We start from the raw sequence: 15792 nt of genomic DNA, 5'->3' as shown, positions 1-15792 counted from the left end.
TGGACTCTCCCCGGTGACACTGTGACTCAGGAGGAAGGCCGCTGGCCGACAGGTGTCCCCACCGCCAATCCACCTTCACTCGCTGTTGGTTCCTGCCTCCACTTCCACACTCTGCTCTCCCTCCGGACTCCTAAGGCCCAGGTGCCCTACGCTTCAGTGACCAATGGCAGACAGCCTTCCAGTGCCACAGCAAACATTCCCTAGGGTTTTAAATCACTTCAGAAAACATTTACCTCAATAGGGAAAATGCTTGCTTGCACTGCCGAGTGCAGAAGCCAAGTCTCGCCCCGCTGCCCCGCTGGCACGTGGCCCGGCTCCCTGGTCTGCTCGTGCACGGCAGCCCCTGTGCCCCGCCAGCACACAGCCCGGCTACCTGGTCTGTTCATGAAGTCACAGTGGCCTAGGCCCGCAATGTCAATCCTCTTCATGAACAGCACCATGCTGGTGAGGTTGGCTTCCTGCATTTCTGCCGGCTTCAGCGGCTGCATGTCTTTGGAGGCAAACTCCTCAGAGTACAGACGGAAAAGCTTTCCTAGAAGAAATGAAGGGAGAGGGCTGTAGTGTCTGTTTTTTGCAGACAGGGACAGACGGCAGTGTTTGTGCACGCAGTGCGGCTACCTGAAGATGACGTGCCGAGAATCTGCTTGCGGATCTCCGCTTGGCTTTGGCTGATGGGCTGCGTGACCCGTGAGCTCGCCCTGATTCGTGGGTTGTACACCTTCAAGTGGAAAGACAGCACCTTTAGCATCAGGTGGCCGCGAGGTGGCCAGCTCGCGGGCCCTGACGTGCCTGTGCCTCGGGCAGCAGTTCGGCTCACGCAATGCTCTGCTACAGGGCCATTCGCTTTGTGAGATGTGTGTTACAGCTTCACTCGTCTCGAGATGGAAACGCCAAGCTTGCATAAATGGACTTAAAGGGTGTCTGCTTTCCTTGTAGCTTCAACAGCTATGGGACCTCCACCATCTGCTGAAGTACTAGCATTGTCACCTCTCCAGTGTGACACTGGTGAGCGACAGGTGTACAGGTGCCTCGTGGACAGGACTGTCACCTGGCCATGCTGTGTCTCTTCAAGGTTCTGTTCAAACCGGCTGTGAGCTCAGTGGCCTCACCTTCCTAACACGCGCCTTTCCCACCATGTCAGCTCAACCAAACTGTGCGCAGCGGACGCAGTGCTTTTCCTAGGGGGTGTCTGAGGGGTGAGTAATAACCCGGGTTCCCTGGGTGGGGGACGCGTCCAGTCGCGTCCAGTCAGGTGCACCCAGACTGTTCCACGGGGACCCTCCCAGTGGCGAGGACTGCTCCGTGCAGGTGAGACGAGGGTGTCCAGGAGACCCGCTTTCCGGAAGGAGGAAAGCTACACGACATCTGATAGTGGCAAAGGGATCAGGACTCGGACACGCTCTTTTCAGTCCATAAACGCTGTGACTTAAGTCCCGTGTCTTGGAGAGTGAGAGACCCTATTCCATTTTCCCCAATGTTTTTCTTTAAAAATAGCTATATAAAATTACTACATTCTTTAAAAATTTGGGGTGGAATCTTATGTCAGTTATAAAGCCAAAACCTGCTAAAATGAAAGCCAGTGCAGTGGAAACTAATTTCTAGTAAACTCCTTGAGGGAAGGCGCTAGTCACTTTGACAAAGGGGCTGCCGGAGATAACTGAGGGTACGTCACTGTCCGTCAAACAGTCTGCTGGCTGAGGAAAAGCCACTGGCGAGAAGAACCTCCACCTTATGTTTCAACAGTTGTCTTTCCTCCCACTTCTCCTCTGGCACCTCCATCGACTCAACTCGTTTCCAGACTGCTGCTCTGTGCACACGGACAAATCCCGAGACCCCCGTACCCTGCAGTTCACCCCCACTTTCTGGTCCAGAGAATGGTGGGGGCCCGAGAAACATTCTCAGCAATCCTCAGCGGTCTGCCTAACCTGCTCGGTGGTAGTTACCTTCCTTCTCTCCACGCCCGTGTCAACCACGAACTTCACGGTGCCGCTCCAGATCAGAGACTCTCCGGGGCTGGCGGTGAGCACCACTCTCCTCTGGCGAACTTGGCCTCTTGTCTCCGTTTCATCATGTGGCTTGAACAGTGCGCACTTCTCTTTCGGATACAAAGGAACCACCACCAGCTCGCCAAGATCTGGGTTTAAGTTAGAGCCTTCTCGACAGACAATTTCATAGGCTTTCTCAATATCCTACAGTAAAAAAATCAGTAACAGCATCCATGAGAATGTGGTACATGACAAACGACTTTTCCACTTAACAAAAAAGTCCAGATTCAGTAAAACTACCGACAAGGGCTGTAGAGACAGAAGCCCGTGGACAGTGAAGGAACCGCCTGCGTGACGGTCCGTGTGTCATTAAACGTCAGCTGAACGAGGAACCAGACGAGAACGTTTCTCTGGGGAAGACAACTTAGAAACAACTTCATTGTTTTTAGTCCAAGACTGGTGTCCTGTGTGACAGGTACTGCCTCGGCCTTTACGCATTTATCCTACTCTTCCGGCTGGATGCGGTTCCTCGCACCCATTCACACACAGGGACAGGTAAAGGCGAGTGATTCTCCCGTCAGGGATGCTGGGGACTGTGCTCCCTGGTGGCAGAACTACGAATTGCAAACGACTCTCTAGACTCCAACCCCGCACACACAGACAGGCTCCACCACAGGGTCAGGGCCCCGCCGGCCCTTCAGAAGTGCAGGGAGGCAGTGAGGCGGGAGGGAAGGAGGCCTGCTCTGTGCTGGTGCGCATGACTCGGGCCTTAGCAGCGCCCCTCTGAAGTGCTCCACGGCCCAACAGACCCGGCAACAGTGGACTATTCCCCTAAAGCTACACATAAGACTCTGCAAAGAGCTCAGAAGGCATTTACATAGTATTTTTCTATTTCTCCGATCACTAGCTTTTTAGAGCCTCATGTAAAAAAGATATCACGTAATATAATTCTTACATCTTTTGTTTCCAAAATGTCTGCTTTCTTAAGGGCCTCACTAACGAGCAACATGGAAGGAGCCCCATTTAATTAGATTTGTTATATTTCACTAAAAATCTCCGTAAAAAAGACTTCCGGGACTGTGAGTCGCCAAGACCGATTCCATTTTGCAGTGCTGAGCTCACCTCTTCCCTCTGTACTGTTTGGGGAGCGGATCGAATTAACCAAGGGTTCTGTAGGAAGACAGGCCTGCCTAGAAAACAGCCAGGCATCACAGGTGCCCGAGGCCTGGGCCGAGCCCTTGGGAAACTCCTCTGGAGCAGGCACCAGGGCCGGATTTTCCCCAAGTAAACAGCGTGATTGTTGATCGTAATGGATGGAAACTTGTCAAATGGAATAATCAGAACAAAACTGTCTCCATTTTTGTAGTCTGATCACGTCATCATTTTACGTGAGGGTTGCTTTAGAAATCACAAGAAGAGAACAGCATTCTGGCTGTCCCTGGGACGACCTTGAGTGAGCTCCCGCAGGGGCTCCCTCACCCTCAGAGATGACCTGGAGTCGTAAAGGGGATTCGACTCCAGCACTCACCCCAGGCAATTTCCGATCAAAATGAGCCTTCAAAGCGCACTGAGGTGCAGCTCAGTCTCTGAGAACACTGTTTAAAAAGTCACTTGGGCCACTTGTTTTTTATTTGCTTCTGGTTGTTTAAAGTTTTCAGTTGTACGTGGGTTCTAATGTTGAAGTTGTTCCAAATGGGTACAAAGAAAGAACAAAAGAACTTGTCAGAGGAAAAAAACAGAGCAAAAACAGAATGGGTGTTGTATGTAGACTCCTCAAGCTCAGCTGATACATAGGGCTTTGAGGTCAGAACCTTCCATTTGAAAAGTAAGCTTAAAATATGCACTTTGTGCTTTAAATTGTTTCTTCATTCAATGTGTGCAGTGCATTTACCTCTGCAGGACTGTCCCACCGTTGCCTGCAAAGCGGGAAAACACAGCAGCGTGTGGGGCAGAAGCTGCCGGCCCCAGTGCGAGGCCCGCAGAGCGCGCGTGTCCCGGGGCGACGGTAGCGGCACCGTGTCTGGGGTGGCTTCGGGCTGCACGGCAGTCTGAACAGACGTTACCGTCAGTCTCAACTTCCGCGGTCTGTCTGATGTGTCTGCTTGTTTCCCAGGTTAGAAGACAGTGAGGGGGGAAGGAATGGTGCTCTGCAAATGTCCAGGGTGCTCAGTCCAGACTGACGGCCAAGTCACAGGGCAGCAGGCGGCCCCACGGGTAGGGTAGTTACTTCCCAGCAGGGTGCTGGGCCAGCAGTTAGAGAAAACGCTCACTGAACCAAAAGGTTCGAGAGCACGGCAGCAGTTTAAAGTGTGTTCCTCAAAAACGACAGTCGGTGCGCTTCTCTCACACTGCTTGCGTTTGTTTTCACATGGCACTGAATCGCTACGACAGATTTTAAAGTTTTACACAGAGATCAAGAAAGCTTCAAACAGTATGGGGACAAATGACCAATAGCTGTTAATGTGGATTTCAGAGCAAGACAATTTTTTTCAAGAGAGATTCCAAGACCACGGGTGAGGAGTGTGGTAATGTAATCCTGACGTAGGGGGGAAGGACAGACAAGTCCACCAGGACACGAAACTGTGCCCAGCTCGTCCGGGGGCAGGCACCAAAGAGAAAGCCAGGCAACAGCCACGGGATTTGGCGCTGAGCTGTGAGGATGAAACTGGCTTCCACAGAAGGTAGGCTGAAGGCGGGGTGGGGGTCCCCGTAAGCCTCAGGGCTGGTCTGTCAGCATCCTCAACCTCAGAGACGCAGAACTGCAGAGCCCACCCACAGCCTTCGCCCCGCCATCACTCCCGAGATGGGAAGAATCTGCAAGACTGGTGATTTCTTAATAGGACATGTCTTTCCGGTCTGACTTTGATATTCTCTTATTTCCTAAGCCTCGTGATTTTATCACTTCTATTTCTAGCCTAGGTAAACCGCACCTGCTAAAGTTTGACATTCAAAAGTCACTATGCCATTAATTATGGCTCATATTAAACTTAGAGTCCACTACCCTCAGCTTTGTTGCAGGATTTTTTCAAATACCCATTTTGCTTTCTCTGACATGAAAGCTGCCTATTCATCCATCTTCACTATACTCAGCCCCCACCCTGCTGCCCCCCAGCGACCCCTGCACTCCAGCAACAGGCCTGTGACTGCGCCTTCCTTCCTCGGGCGTCCGCTGCACCGACGACCTGTCATTGCTTTCATAAATTCTTCTCCTGTCTCCTTAATCATTTTATGGCTTTCCTCAGGGCTTCCTGGGATATCCTGAATCATGCAAGATTAGGGCATGATAACAGAATAAGTCTTGTAGTAGGCAGAGGATTTACTACGGGGAACTGAGCAGTCTACACATGAGCGGTTGATGAACATGCTGTAGTTACCATATATTTGGGGCTCTAAGCGGCTGTCTTTATGGAGACAGATAAATCTAGTCCCGAGAAAGCTGCCTGATGCTCCCAGGGCTGGGAGGGGCAGCCTCCACTGCACACTGCGTGTGCCACAGTGAGTGCTGCCGCCAGTGCTGCTGGGAGTGGGCGGCCGCTCAGGGGGAGCCTCGCAGGGCGCTGGGCCCTCGGCCGTCTCTGTCCGGCTGGCGGCCCCGCTGGGATCGGACAGAGTCCTTGCGGGTTTCTGCTTGGTCACTGGAATCGCTCGTCTGGGTCAGGGTCTGAAAACGAGCCCTTCACTGTCTGAGTGAGATGACGGGTGGGGGAGAGGACCAGGAAATCAGTCTGTAAGGTGAAGGCCTGATTCTGGAGATGCCAGTGGCCCAGGAGGCCTTTGATACGGAGAGGCTGCAATAAAAGGCACGCATCCCCAGAGGGTGCCCGGCCATGTGAAAGTCCAAAGAGGCTCCGTCATACACTCCCAGCTGTTTTCTTGAAAAGATACTTTCAGGAATCCAAATTCAGCTTTTTCTCCATCTTTTTAAAGAAAAGGAGACCCGGTGTCAGGAGACTGCCTGCTGGGTGGGCAGAAACGACCTTTTGTGCACAGTCCTCCCCTGACTCTTGTAGGGACACTTGCGGGACATTGTTTGTTGGTTGACTCGGGGCCACATTAAGTAGGTCACGTTCCTCACTCCACCAAACGCTCCTGGTCGTGGCAGAGGTGGCTGAGGGTGCGACACGCGCTAGTGTGTATCCGCTCGGCTGAGACAAGTCACGGCAGGCAGGGCCAGCCTGCGACAGGGCCAGAGCAGGATGGTGGTGGTGGGGGGGCGCTCTGGGATCTTCGCTGTGGCCTCGCCCATTCTTCGTTTTCAGGGCAGAATCTGATTTGGGAAACACTGCCTTTTCAGCTCAGGTGTATTTACTTGTGTTTTCTCCAAAGTACAAAAATGGAGGTGTGGTGGAACCAAATACTTACGTTACAGTTTATTAGCAAACGGAAACCTGTATGTTAGTCACGAAACGCAGCGTCCCAACAAGGTGAAAAGGTTTCCAGTAAGTAACCTGATTACTATTAGGTTAGAATATCACTTACTTACTTGTTCACAGGCCAGAAAGACTACAATGTCACCCTTCTCACCGGACTGGTGAATTTCAAAGATAAGGCGTAAAACAGACTCAAAGGCCTCCTCCCGAGCCCCGCTGAGGTGCACAACCTCCACAGGGTGCTTATTCGCCACTTCTACGACGGGCACGTTTCCATAGTAAGCGCTGAGTCTGCTGACCAGGGGAGGCGAGGCGTTCATTACGAGCTTCAGTTCCGGTCTCGCTAGTAAAACATCTTTAAGCAGTCCAAGCAGCACGTCAGTTGCAATGCTTCTTTCATGCACGCCGTCCAAGATGACGACCCCATAGCTGCTCAGAAAGGGATTGGACATCATTTCTCTTTGCAACATGGCATCGGTACAATACCTACAAGGAGGAACGCTGAAGTGAGAATACTCCTGGGAGAAACCACACCAGAAACCCCAAGGACAGCAACAGTGCCTTCCCTCTATGCTGTCCTCTGGATCAGGAGTTCTACGTCTTTACTGGGGCCAAGATTCCTTGAAGTTGATACAATCTATAGACCTTCAAAACTGAAAAATACACATAAGCAAGTTTTAAAGTTTGTAGAGAGACCCCTGAAAACCCCCTCTGAGCCCTGGGTCATAGACCTCTGCCCTCTATGTTTATCACAGGCACTAACGAGAGCTCCCGTTACCACTCGCTCTGAGCTCCTAAAGCCCAGCCGTACCGCAACACACCCTTGGCAGGGAGGTGTCTTCCCGCCTCCCATGGTGGGGGCGGCTTCCGAGCCAAAGCACTGTACAAGGACACTGTACAAGGAAGGGTCAAGGATGGTTATTCTGGCTCGGGCTCACGGCCCTGCGGGCCCGCGGCGACTCCGTTGGTGACGCTGTGGGAAAAGGTGTCACCCACGTGTGAGTGGCACAAGTTCAAAATGTTGCCCACACAAGGACCAATCAGAAGCATCAAAAACACAATCACCTATTTGCAGGCGGCACCCAAATGGGCCAGTGACGTTAATAAAATTGTCCAGGAGTCTTGGGATTGTAGTTTTTAAAGTTGTTATTTATTATTACTAAGAATAATTTATTATTGTTAGCCATCTACCGCCACACGAACATCGGACACTGCTTACACATTTACCTACATATTCCTTGAAGAAACCAATCCTGTAGGTTTTCAGCCCATTTAAGGTGCCCCTGTACATGGCAGACCCACCTGGCAAGGCTGGCCCTGACTGGCATTTGGGAACTGGGGTTGGGGTGGAGGGGTTCTCCCCATGCCCAGGACCGATCTAGAGCGGCTCCTGATGCTTCCTCTCTGTGCCAACAACGTGGTCCGCCCAGCCTTCCTTTGGGAGCCAGAACGTCGGGAGACAGGACACAGAGGTGCCTGCCTGTGTGACCACCCCCAGTAACCAACCCCCTGTGCAGGGGGCCTCCTGTCAGTGTTCCCGGCGGGACCACACACGTGCACTCTCCTGACTCACTGCTGGGGATGAGCGTGTCCGGCCTGACTCCGCCAGGAGAGGCGCCGGGAAGCTCGCACCCGCCTGGTTCCCTGTGGACGGCAGTCGCCCTGTGCCCATCCCCTTCCCCTGACTGCTCTGTGCCTTCACTGGGGTGACTCTGAGCTGGGAGGCCTCCTGGCAGGTCATCGAACCTGGGCGTGGCCTGGGCCTCAATGAACCCCTTTCCAGAAAGAAACAGAAGAAGGGCAGAAACATGTACCGAGCTCTGTGCCGGGCTCTGTGCCGGGGCGGCATTCCTCACATAGCCTTCAGAGCTCGTTGTCCAGGCGGACTTCCTACCTCACGCGGTAGAGGCGGAGACCACAGTTCAGAAGGGTCAGGTCCCCCCACTGCTCCCCACCTTATCACGCCTGGGAGAGAGCCCGGACTGACAGCTGCACATCTGCTCCCTCTGTGATAAAGACCGCTTCCTGGGTCCCCACGGTTAGGCGACGAAGCCTGAGCACTCCCGCCCGGCAATCCAGGAGACCGAGAGGTTTGCCACTGCCTTTTCATGCGTGTTCTCACCCTGTGTCTCACCCAGCGCAGGGATAGCCTGATTATTCCTTCTCTCCAGCTTGGAGAGATACATACTGAATACTGCAGCATTACACTTCAGGATGCAAAGAGCCATGGGTCCAAAACCTAGTTTTTCTGCTCGTCTTTAGCTGATGTTAATTAGTGTGCTACCGTGAGACAAGTTACTACTGCCTCTTGTCTAAAAACAAGTTATTTTAACCTATGGTACTTCCTTACTGCTCCAAATTAAATCTCTATGACCGCCTCAGCACAACGCACCCGGGCACTGACCTCATGGGCAGGAATGTGCCCTGCAAGCTGGGGAGGCTTGTGTGTTGTGTAAATGGGTCCAGGCTTCATTAAAAAGGGAGGCGGTGGTGCCCTAGTTAGAACTGCTGGACTCAGCAGGCACGGCCTGGCCTTCCCGAGGGTTGTACAGTACTGAGGCCTACTATTCAGATTTCCCACATACCACAGCGGTCCATCCCTGCCCTCCATGCTAATAAGCTCACGTGTGCAGTGCTTGAGAAAGCGCTGTTGCTGATGACCAGGTTAAAAAGTAAAGACACTGCCCAAGGCTCAGGAAGTGCAGTTTAAATTTTAAACTCCTAACGCTAAATTTCTGAAAGGTGAGAACATAGAGAAGTTTTATTAGTATTTTCTAAAATTACACATATTGAATTTGACTGTGAAGAAACATTTGAGTAATTCTTTCAAACTCTGTCTTCTAGAGGGTCTGTATCTGAAGTCTATGCGTCACTTCTACAAGTCCTGGCATCTCGTTGAGAGAGACTGTTTTAGGTATGTAACGTTCAGGTGTCCACTGTTTCAGAAAGGCTTAAAGAAGAACAAAGCTGTTGTCTAGGGCATCAAAGGTGGCAGGCATAAGGGGTACATGCACCAATCCACAAGTGCCTGGTAGATTGGACACTAACGGGCTACAAAGGAAATGAGAAGACAGGATCGAATATAGAGCAGTGCCTCCCATAGTCAACAGTCGACCTTAAATCCTCCCGTTTATACAGCTACTCAGTCTGAGCTCATGAAAAATCAGGGCTGGCATACATCTCCAGGAAAGTGCATCTGGTCCTGATGCACCTTCGTAGTGACAGAGGTAGCTACACACGCATGTCGGTCACACACATTAGCTCGTTCAGTCCTCACGACAACCCTGTGGGCAGGTGTGAACCACCCCATTGTGGGGACAGGAAGCCCGGGCACAGAGGCCAGGTGACTGTGCGTGGCTGCCAGCGAGCAGGTGCGCCGCCCCCTCCTCAGGGCACAGGGCACCTGGGGGGATCAGGGACTGCCTCTTTGTTTCATGGGGACTTTTCAGTCAGCAGGTCTGCTTTCTTTGCTGCAACTCAGACCCTGTTTGCAACAAGTCAGGGCACCTGCTCATCTGTGCTGGCTGTGGGGACGGCTGGGAAAAGAAAGGACAGCATCCCAGCAACAAGAGTGAGAGTGGAGGGAAGACGAGAAGACACGGAGAAAGCCAGGCAGCCCGGCAAAGGAGGAGGATGTAGACTTGCAACCACCAGGGCCCCACACGCCCATCCACCTTCCGAGTGCACCTGTGTCAGCCCCACTGCGCCCGAACACTCTTCTACAGCCAGAAAGGAACTCTACGTGCCGGTGAGGGCGAAATGGTCTCAGCACGGACTGCAGTCCTTCCTTTGGCTCAGACTGAATGTTGGGTAGGGGTTGGGGCTCACCATGGAACCACCCGTGAACAGGAAGTTCCAACACATGCAAATGTCTAAAGGTGAGATGTGTCCTTGCCCTGCGCCCACAAAGCCACTCGATGTCTCACAGTTACTGATCTCGGGGCTTCCTGACCAGTGATTTCATACAGGTGTGGGATCCGTGTTAGTTAGGGTAGAAACACTGTAACATTTCATTTTAGAAGTGACTACATCCGAGAGTCCTTTCCAAAAGGTTTCCAATGCTCTGCTCTGCTATGCTACACTATACTACACTACGCTATAGTATAGTGTAGTATACTATAGTGTACTGCTCTGCTCTGTTGTACTATACTGCTCTGCTCTGCTGTGCTATACTATACTATACTACACTACACTACAGTATACTGCTCTGCTCTGCTGGAGCACACCGCCACGCTCTGCTACGCTACACTACAGTATACTGCTCTGCTCTGCTATGCTACACTATACTACACTATACTACAGTATAGTATACTATAGTATACTGCTCTGCTCTGCTGGAGCACACCGCCACGCTCTGCTGGAGCACACCGCCACGCTCTGCTACGCTACACTGCCGTGCTGCGCTGCCCACTGTCCTGCTCACCTGCGCCATGCTACACTTACTCTGCCCCCCGTCGTCACACTGGAGTGGAGCTTCCTCAGCGGGGAGCCGTGACATGCTGCGGTGTCACTCAGATGCAGACACACTGCTCCCGACACCCTGTCTGCTTAGCCCTGGGAGTGGTCGCGCGGTGCCGGGGCAGCAGAGTCCTGGCGTGGCCACCTTTGCCCCCACGCAGCTATGACTGTGCCCTCGAGGTGCTCTAAGACACCCCCACTCTCTTTGTGGGCTGATATAAAGCAGCTTGGGAAATACTGGCTCAGTGATTCCCCCATTCCTTTTAAAGATTTTATTTATTTATATGTTTTTAGAGAGGGAGAAGGGGCGGAGAAAGAGAGAGAAAGGTCAATGTGTGGTTGCCTTTCACGTGCCCCCTACTGGGGACCTGTCCCACAACCCAGGCATGTGCCCAGTTGGGAATTGAACCAGCGACCCTTTGGTTCACAGGCCTGCGGCACTCCATCCACTGAGCCACACCAGCCAGGGCTCTTTTCCTTATCTTGTTTCTTCTGTGTGTCAAGCTCTTAAAGCCCCTTGTGCAAAGGAAACCTCACGACGAAGCCAGAACAAGAAAGTGCTAAGAGAAGGCGGTCCCTGCTCCCCACCCCCACCCCATGTGGCGCCTGCTGAGAAGGCTTACTGGAACCTGTGCGACTCCGAAGAGGCACAGTGTGAAGACGTGGCTCTGAAGTACCGTGATGAGGGCTTATGCCATAGGGGAAGCCTGCCTGGAGCAGGCAGCCCTCACGTGGGCGAGAAGGAATTAGCCAAGCCTGGGAGAGGCGCAGGCCTGGCCAGCAGAGGGAATGGTGTGTGCACAGAGGCCCATGTGCACTAGGTGGCACGCAGACAACCCTGTGGACCCTCCTGTGTGAGGGCTGGGGGAGCACAAGCCTGAAGGTCTTTGGGGGCCGACCTAACGAGTCATAGCTTCCCCTGAGCACCCTGGGGAGTCCTGGGAGAAGTGCAGACGGGTCCCTGAGGAGGCCGGTCTGGGAACAAAGGTGCGTGTCGGGCTGGTGACAGAGGCCAGTCATTACCACACATTATAGGTGCTCTCCACACAGAAGGTTGGGGATTGTAAAACCCATGCCAAGAGCCAGTCGTTGGGCACTGCCGAGGAGACCCCCAGACCCACCTCAGGACTGTCTCACTGGCACAGCAGTTCTCGAAAGGCACCACGTAGCCAACTTCGTGACCGATGTTCACGTCCATTTCGTCCGCCACGCGCAGGGCCAGCTGGACCGCGGCCTGCTGGTGCACCTGGGTGCACACCACGCCCCCGTGCTGGTAGTGGACGGAGAGGCAGTACTCGGCACACCACTGAGGAACCTTGGACAGGGAACAGGAAACACGGTCAGCTCTAGCCAGGGAGGCAGCAAACTGGGATGGTCTTCTATTGGGTCTCCCCTGCCCGGGGAGTCGCAGCGGGCTCCTTACATCTTAGTGAGTGAAGCTCGGAACTACCCGTGTTTACGCACAGAGTTATTACTAGTAAATAAAGAAAAGAATAAAAAGGAGTCAGCGGGGACTTCAAAGCTTGACTCCCAGATGAAAGAAAGGAAGATAAACACAAAAAACAAAACAAAAATATTTTTAACTTCAGCTGTTTCCGAAAAGACTAATCTATTTACAAATTATTTTCTTTTGGGTTATAAGAAAGCCCCATAAAAAATATGGCTTCTCATATCAACTACTGTGTTTCAAGCAATGTAAACATTAAATAGCATTCAGATGAAAAATAGTGGCTCAAAATTAAAGCATTTACATTTAAATCTAAACGTTCCAATAAAACCACCAGATAAGCCTACTGAACCCGCCACTGTTGTTAAACGCAAACACACTGGCCCCGCCCCGTCGGGACCAAGGGGACCAAGGGGACGGGCCAACAACCAACAGGTCCAGGTCTGCACAGAGCCGGCGTCAAGGCTGCTCTGAGGCCACTCATCTTAAAAGTCCTTTGACTGAAAATGTATTACGGATCAGTTGGTTTTCTCAAGTTCATTCATGCAAGAATTGCTGAGCTCGCTTGCACGCTACAACCCTAACGCACTGTCAGTAACTTCTGCTTTGTTACATGTATTTCCAAGTGGGGGTTTTAATAGACTTAAAGCATTTAAGTTTTCATATTTAGTTATCTTGATATTTGCTATCTTCTAGGCCCATCATGGAATTCTTAGATTATAATCCCCACAGTAATTTGGACAATAAACGTAACTTAGCAGAAGTCGTAAGCAACTGCAAAATGAACAACCTCTGGATTGCCCATTCCCCGAGGAAACGTGCGGATGTAGTTCCAACACTTGCAGAAAGGTGTCAGCCTTGTCAACAGGTTGAAACTACTCAGTAACAGGTGCCCAGTGCCCACTTGTTCTCTGAAAGGTGGACATTTAAGATCCTGTGCTCAGGACACCTGGGACCTAATCAAGGCCCGACACAGGAAACAGCAAGGCGCCCCCCGGGCCCCAGGCAGGAGTTCTAGGCCCGGCTTGCCACCAGTCTGTCCCCTGGGAGTCACAACTGCTGGAAGCTTGTTTCCTTCCCTGTAAAAGGGGTTGAGCGAAGGGGCATTGCCCTTCCAGTCTGAGCTCCTGGGCCACTTCCTCCCAGGCCTGCTGTGACCCCCCGGACAGGAGGTCCCCCAGGGACTACACTTCCTGCACTTGCTGGGCTGTCCTGGGTGCTCCCCACCCACCCGCTGGACCAGGTGCTGCGGGAGAACAGAGGCCCCTCTGTCTGAGTCACCAAATAATCCCAGCACTCAGTGCGTGTTTGTTGGATGAGTACACTGACTTACACTTTCCACAAATAGTTTTAGGTTCTGCGATGCTGCGCGCTCTGCCTTGACTCACTGCACAATCACCAGACTGCCTACCTGGGAATTTCCTGCAATTTTCCATCTTCCTCACTCCCTAGCAAGTCATTTCTTACTCCTGCCAAATCCCTACTTTTTAACTGGATCCCCTCTCGTAAATGTCCACCACGGAGGGTCCCTAGCCAAGATCTCAAACATCATCCGTGTGAAAAACTGCATTAAAGCCGTTTGTTTGAATCTTCGTCTCTACACTAGGCTGGAGGATGCTTGAGCTGCCCATGTGTGGCTCCCACCTGTCTCCAGTGCCTCACAGAGAACATGGCGCACAGGAGCACGTGTCCGGACGGGTGAGGACATCAAAGTAGTCGAAAAGAAGGGAGAGACAGGCTTGGGCTCGGGACTTAGCAGGGAGAGAAGCAGCAAACCCAAGCAACCCTGACTGCAAAGGAAGAATGAGCAGCACTCCCCAGCAGGCTCATTATGCCAAGATTTCCAACTTCAGATACAAAGGTACTGATGTCAGTAATAACAAGAAAATGGAAAGCAGTAATTGTTAAGGTCATCCTGATCTTGACCGGAGAACATCCAGGTGTAGCTATCCTGAGAGCAACTGAGAAGCTGGCCAGGGGCTGAAGGGAGGGGCTGGAGCTCAAGGCAGGCAGAGGCGGCCCTGGGGAGGAAGGCAGGGGGGCCCCACCCTCACCTCACAGGGAGGAGCCTCAGGAGCCAGAGAGAAACCCTCCCAGCCAGGGCCAACCCAAGCCTGCAGGTCTCACCGAGGGTCACCACCAGCAGGCTGCGGGGCTTCCAGGCATTGTCTACAAAGGCGGTCACGGAAGCCATGGGACTGTGATTACTCTTTCTAACCCAACGGCGTGCCGGGGGCAGTGCAAGGACCGCGGCCTCTATTTGGCGTAGCCAGGGCTGTTGCCGAAGCAGACAGTCCGGTGTCACTAGCAGGCTCACGTGTGCTCAGGCTGGCTGTCACTCTAACGCCCAGGGCGGCTGCGTTCCAACAGCCCAGCTCCACACTGAGTCCAGCGGGTATGGGCCACGTCCCCAAGCTTCTGACTGTTCTCCGGCTGCATCTCAGGTATCCCTGTCCGCTCCCCTAAACAGGTTTTGCCAGATGAGACTGTCGCGGTGTGTCTGTGACGGTGCACCCATGCTAGGGGCCTGGCTGTACGGCGCCCACGCCAGCCCGACAGTCTTCACTTCCCTTTAGCCTCCTCCCCGGGAGAGCACAGGACCTCACGTCCGTCCGTCAGTCAGTCTGTCTGAGGCAAAGGAACTAACTCCGAGTGGAGCGGCCCTTCTAGATGTCAGTCAAGATAACTGGAGGCAGCCCGAACCACACACGTTGTTAAAGCAGGGTGTCTGCTGAACTGTCGATGGCCAGGTAAACCCAAAGTTGAGCACAAGTCCCAGCCAACTGCCAAGAAACGGGGCTCGGCCACACCCGACGCACCACCCATCAGTCCAGCTGCACGAGGACACTCGCCGAGCAGTGCAAGTGCAAGTGCAAGTGCACCCCGAAGAGCAGCACGGAGTCGCCGGCCCTCGCCACTGCCGTCCGTGGCACTGGCAAATGTCAACCACTCTGCGCAACCCGAGGTCCGCTGCAGTTTGCTGTCCGGGCCACTCAAAGTGCTGGCTGAGAAACAGTGAGATTCAGCAAAGGCTGGAAGCGTGAGCATTTCCTCGTTTCCAGGGACAAGATGGGACAGTGTCACCAGGAGCCCCTGTGCTCCCTGCACTTATAACGACGTCTGTGCCATTCTGTGCCCCGATTCTGAGTCCGCTCTGGGAGCAGCTGCTTCTGTGTCCCCAGGGCACCTTACGCTCCTCCCCAATGAAGTACGTGCCTGCTAGGGCTCTCCTTTCCCTCTATAGCTCCTCTCTGGAGGAGCCCCCCAACCCCGTCTGGCCCCAGCATGAGGGGAATGCTCTGAGTTGGCACCGTGAGGATAGGAAGGCTTCAGTACCCGCACCTCTCTAGGGACCAGAGAGAGACACTGAGTTCCGGGCCGCTTCGGCTGTGGCGTAAACACACTTAGTACTTAGCAAAAGCCGTACTATTGGGTGGGGAAAAGGGAAACTGCTGTTTTACCACATGCAAAAATAAACCTGCTTACGAAGCGCTCTATCTGGGGGTTTTGGCGACAGACACCCAAAGATTCA

At 53.0% G+C, this 15792-nt stretch overlaps 1 protein-coding gene across 3 annotated transcripts in view; it reads right to left on the bottom strand.

Moving 5' to 3' along the window:
* Positions 1–15792, bottom strand: part of DHX32 (DEAH-box helicase 32 (putative)) — a 41231-nt gene that overhangs the window by 9935 nt on the left and 15504 nt on the right. For all 3 annotated transcript variants that reach the window (XM_053923273.1, XM_053923274.2, XM_053923272.1), the window contains exons 4-8: positions 11935–12128; positions 6469–6841; positions 1944–2189; positions 619–718; positions 374–532 (exon numbers count right to left, since the gene is read on the bottom strand). In XM_053923273.1, the coding sequence (XP_053779248.1) occupies positions 374–532; positions 619–718; positions 1944–2189; positions 6469–6841; positions 11935–12128 (1072 nt within the window). The remainder of the gene's footprint in view (positions 1–373; positions 533–618; positions 719–1943; positions 2190–6468; positions 6842–11934; positions 12129–15792) is intronic.

The sequence above is a fragment of the Desmodus rotundus genome, chromosome 4, assembly GCF_022682495.2.
Source record: "Desmodus rotundus isolate HL8 chromosome 4, HLdesRot8A.1, whole genome shotgun sequence".
In the NCBI taxonomy this organism is placed as follows: domain Eukaryota; kingdom Metazoa; phylum Chordata; class Mammalia; order Chiroptera; family Phyllostomidae; genus Desmodus; species Desmodus rotundus.
The sequence above is the reverse complement of the archived record's forward strand: the minus strand, read 5'-3'. Positions and strand labels throughout refer to the sequence as shown.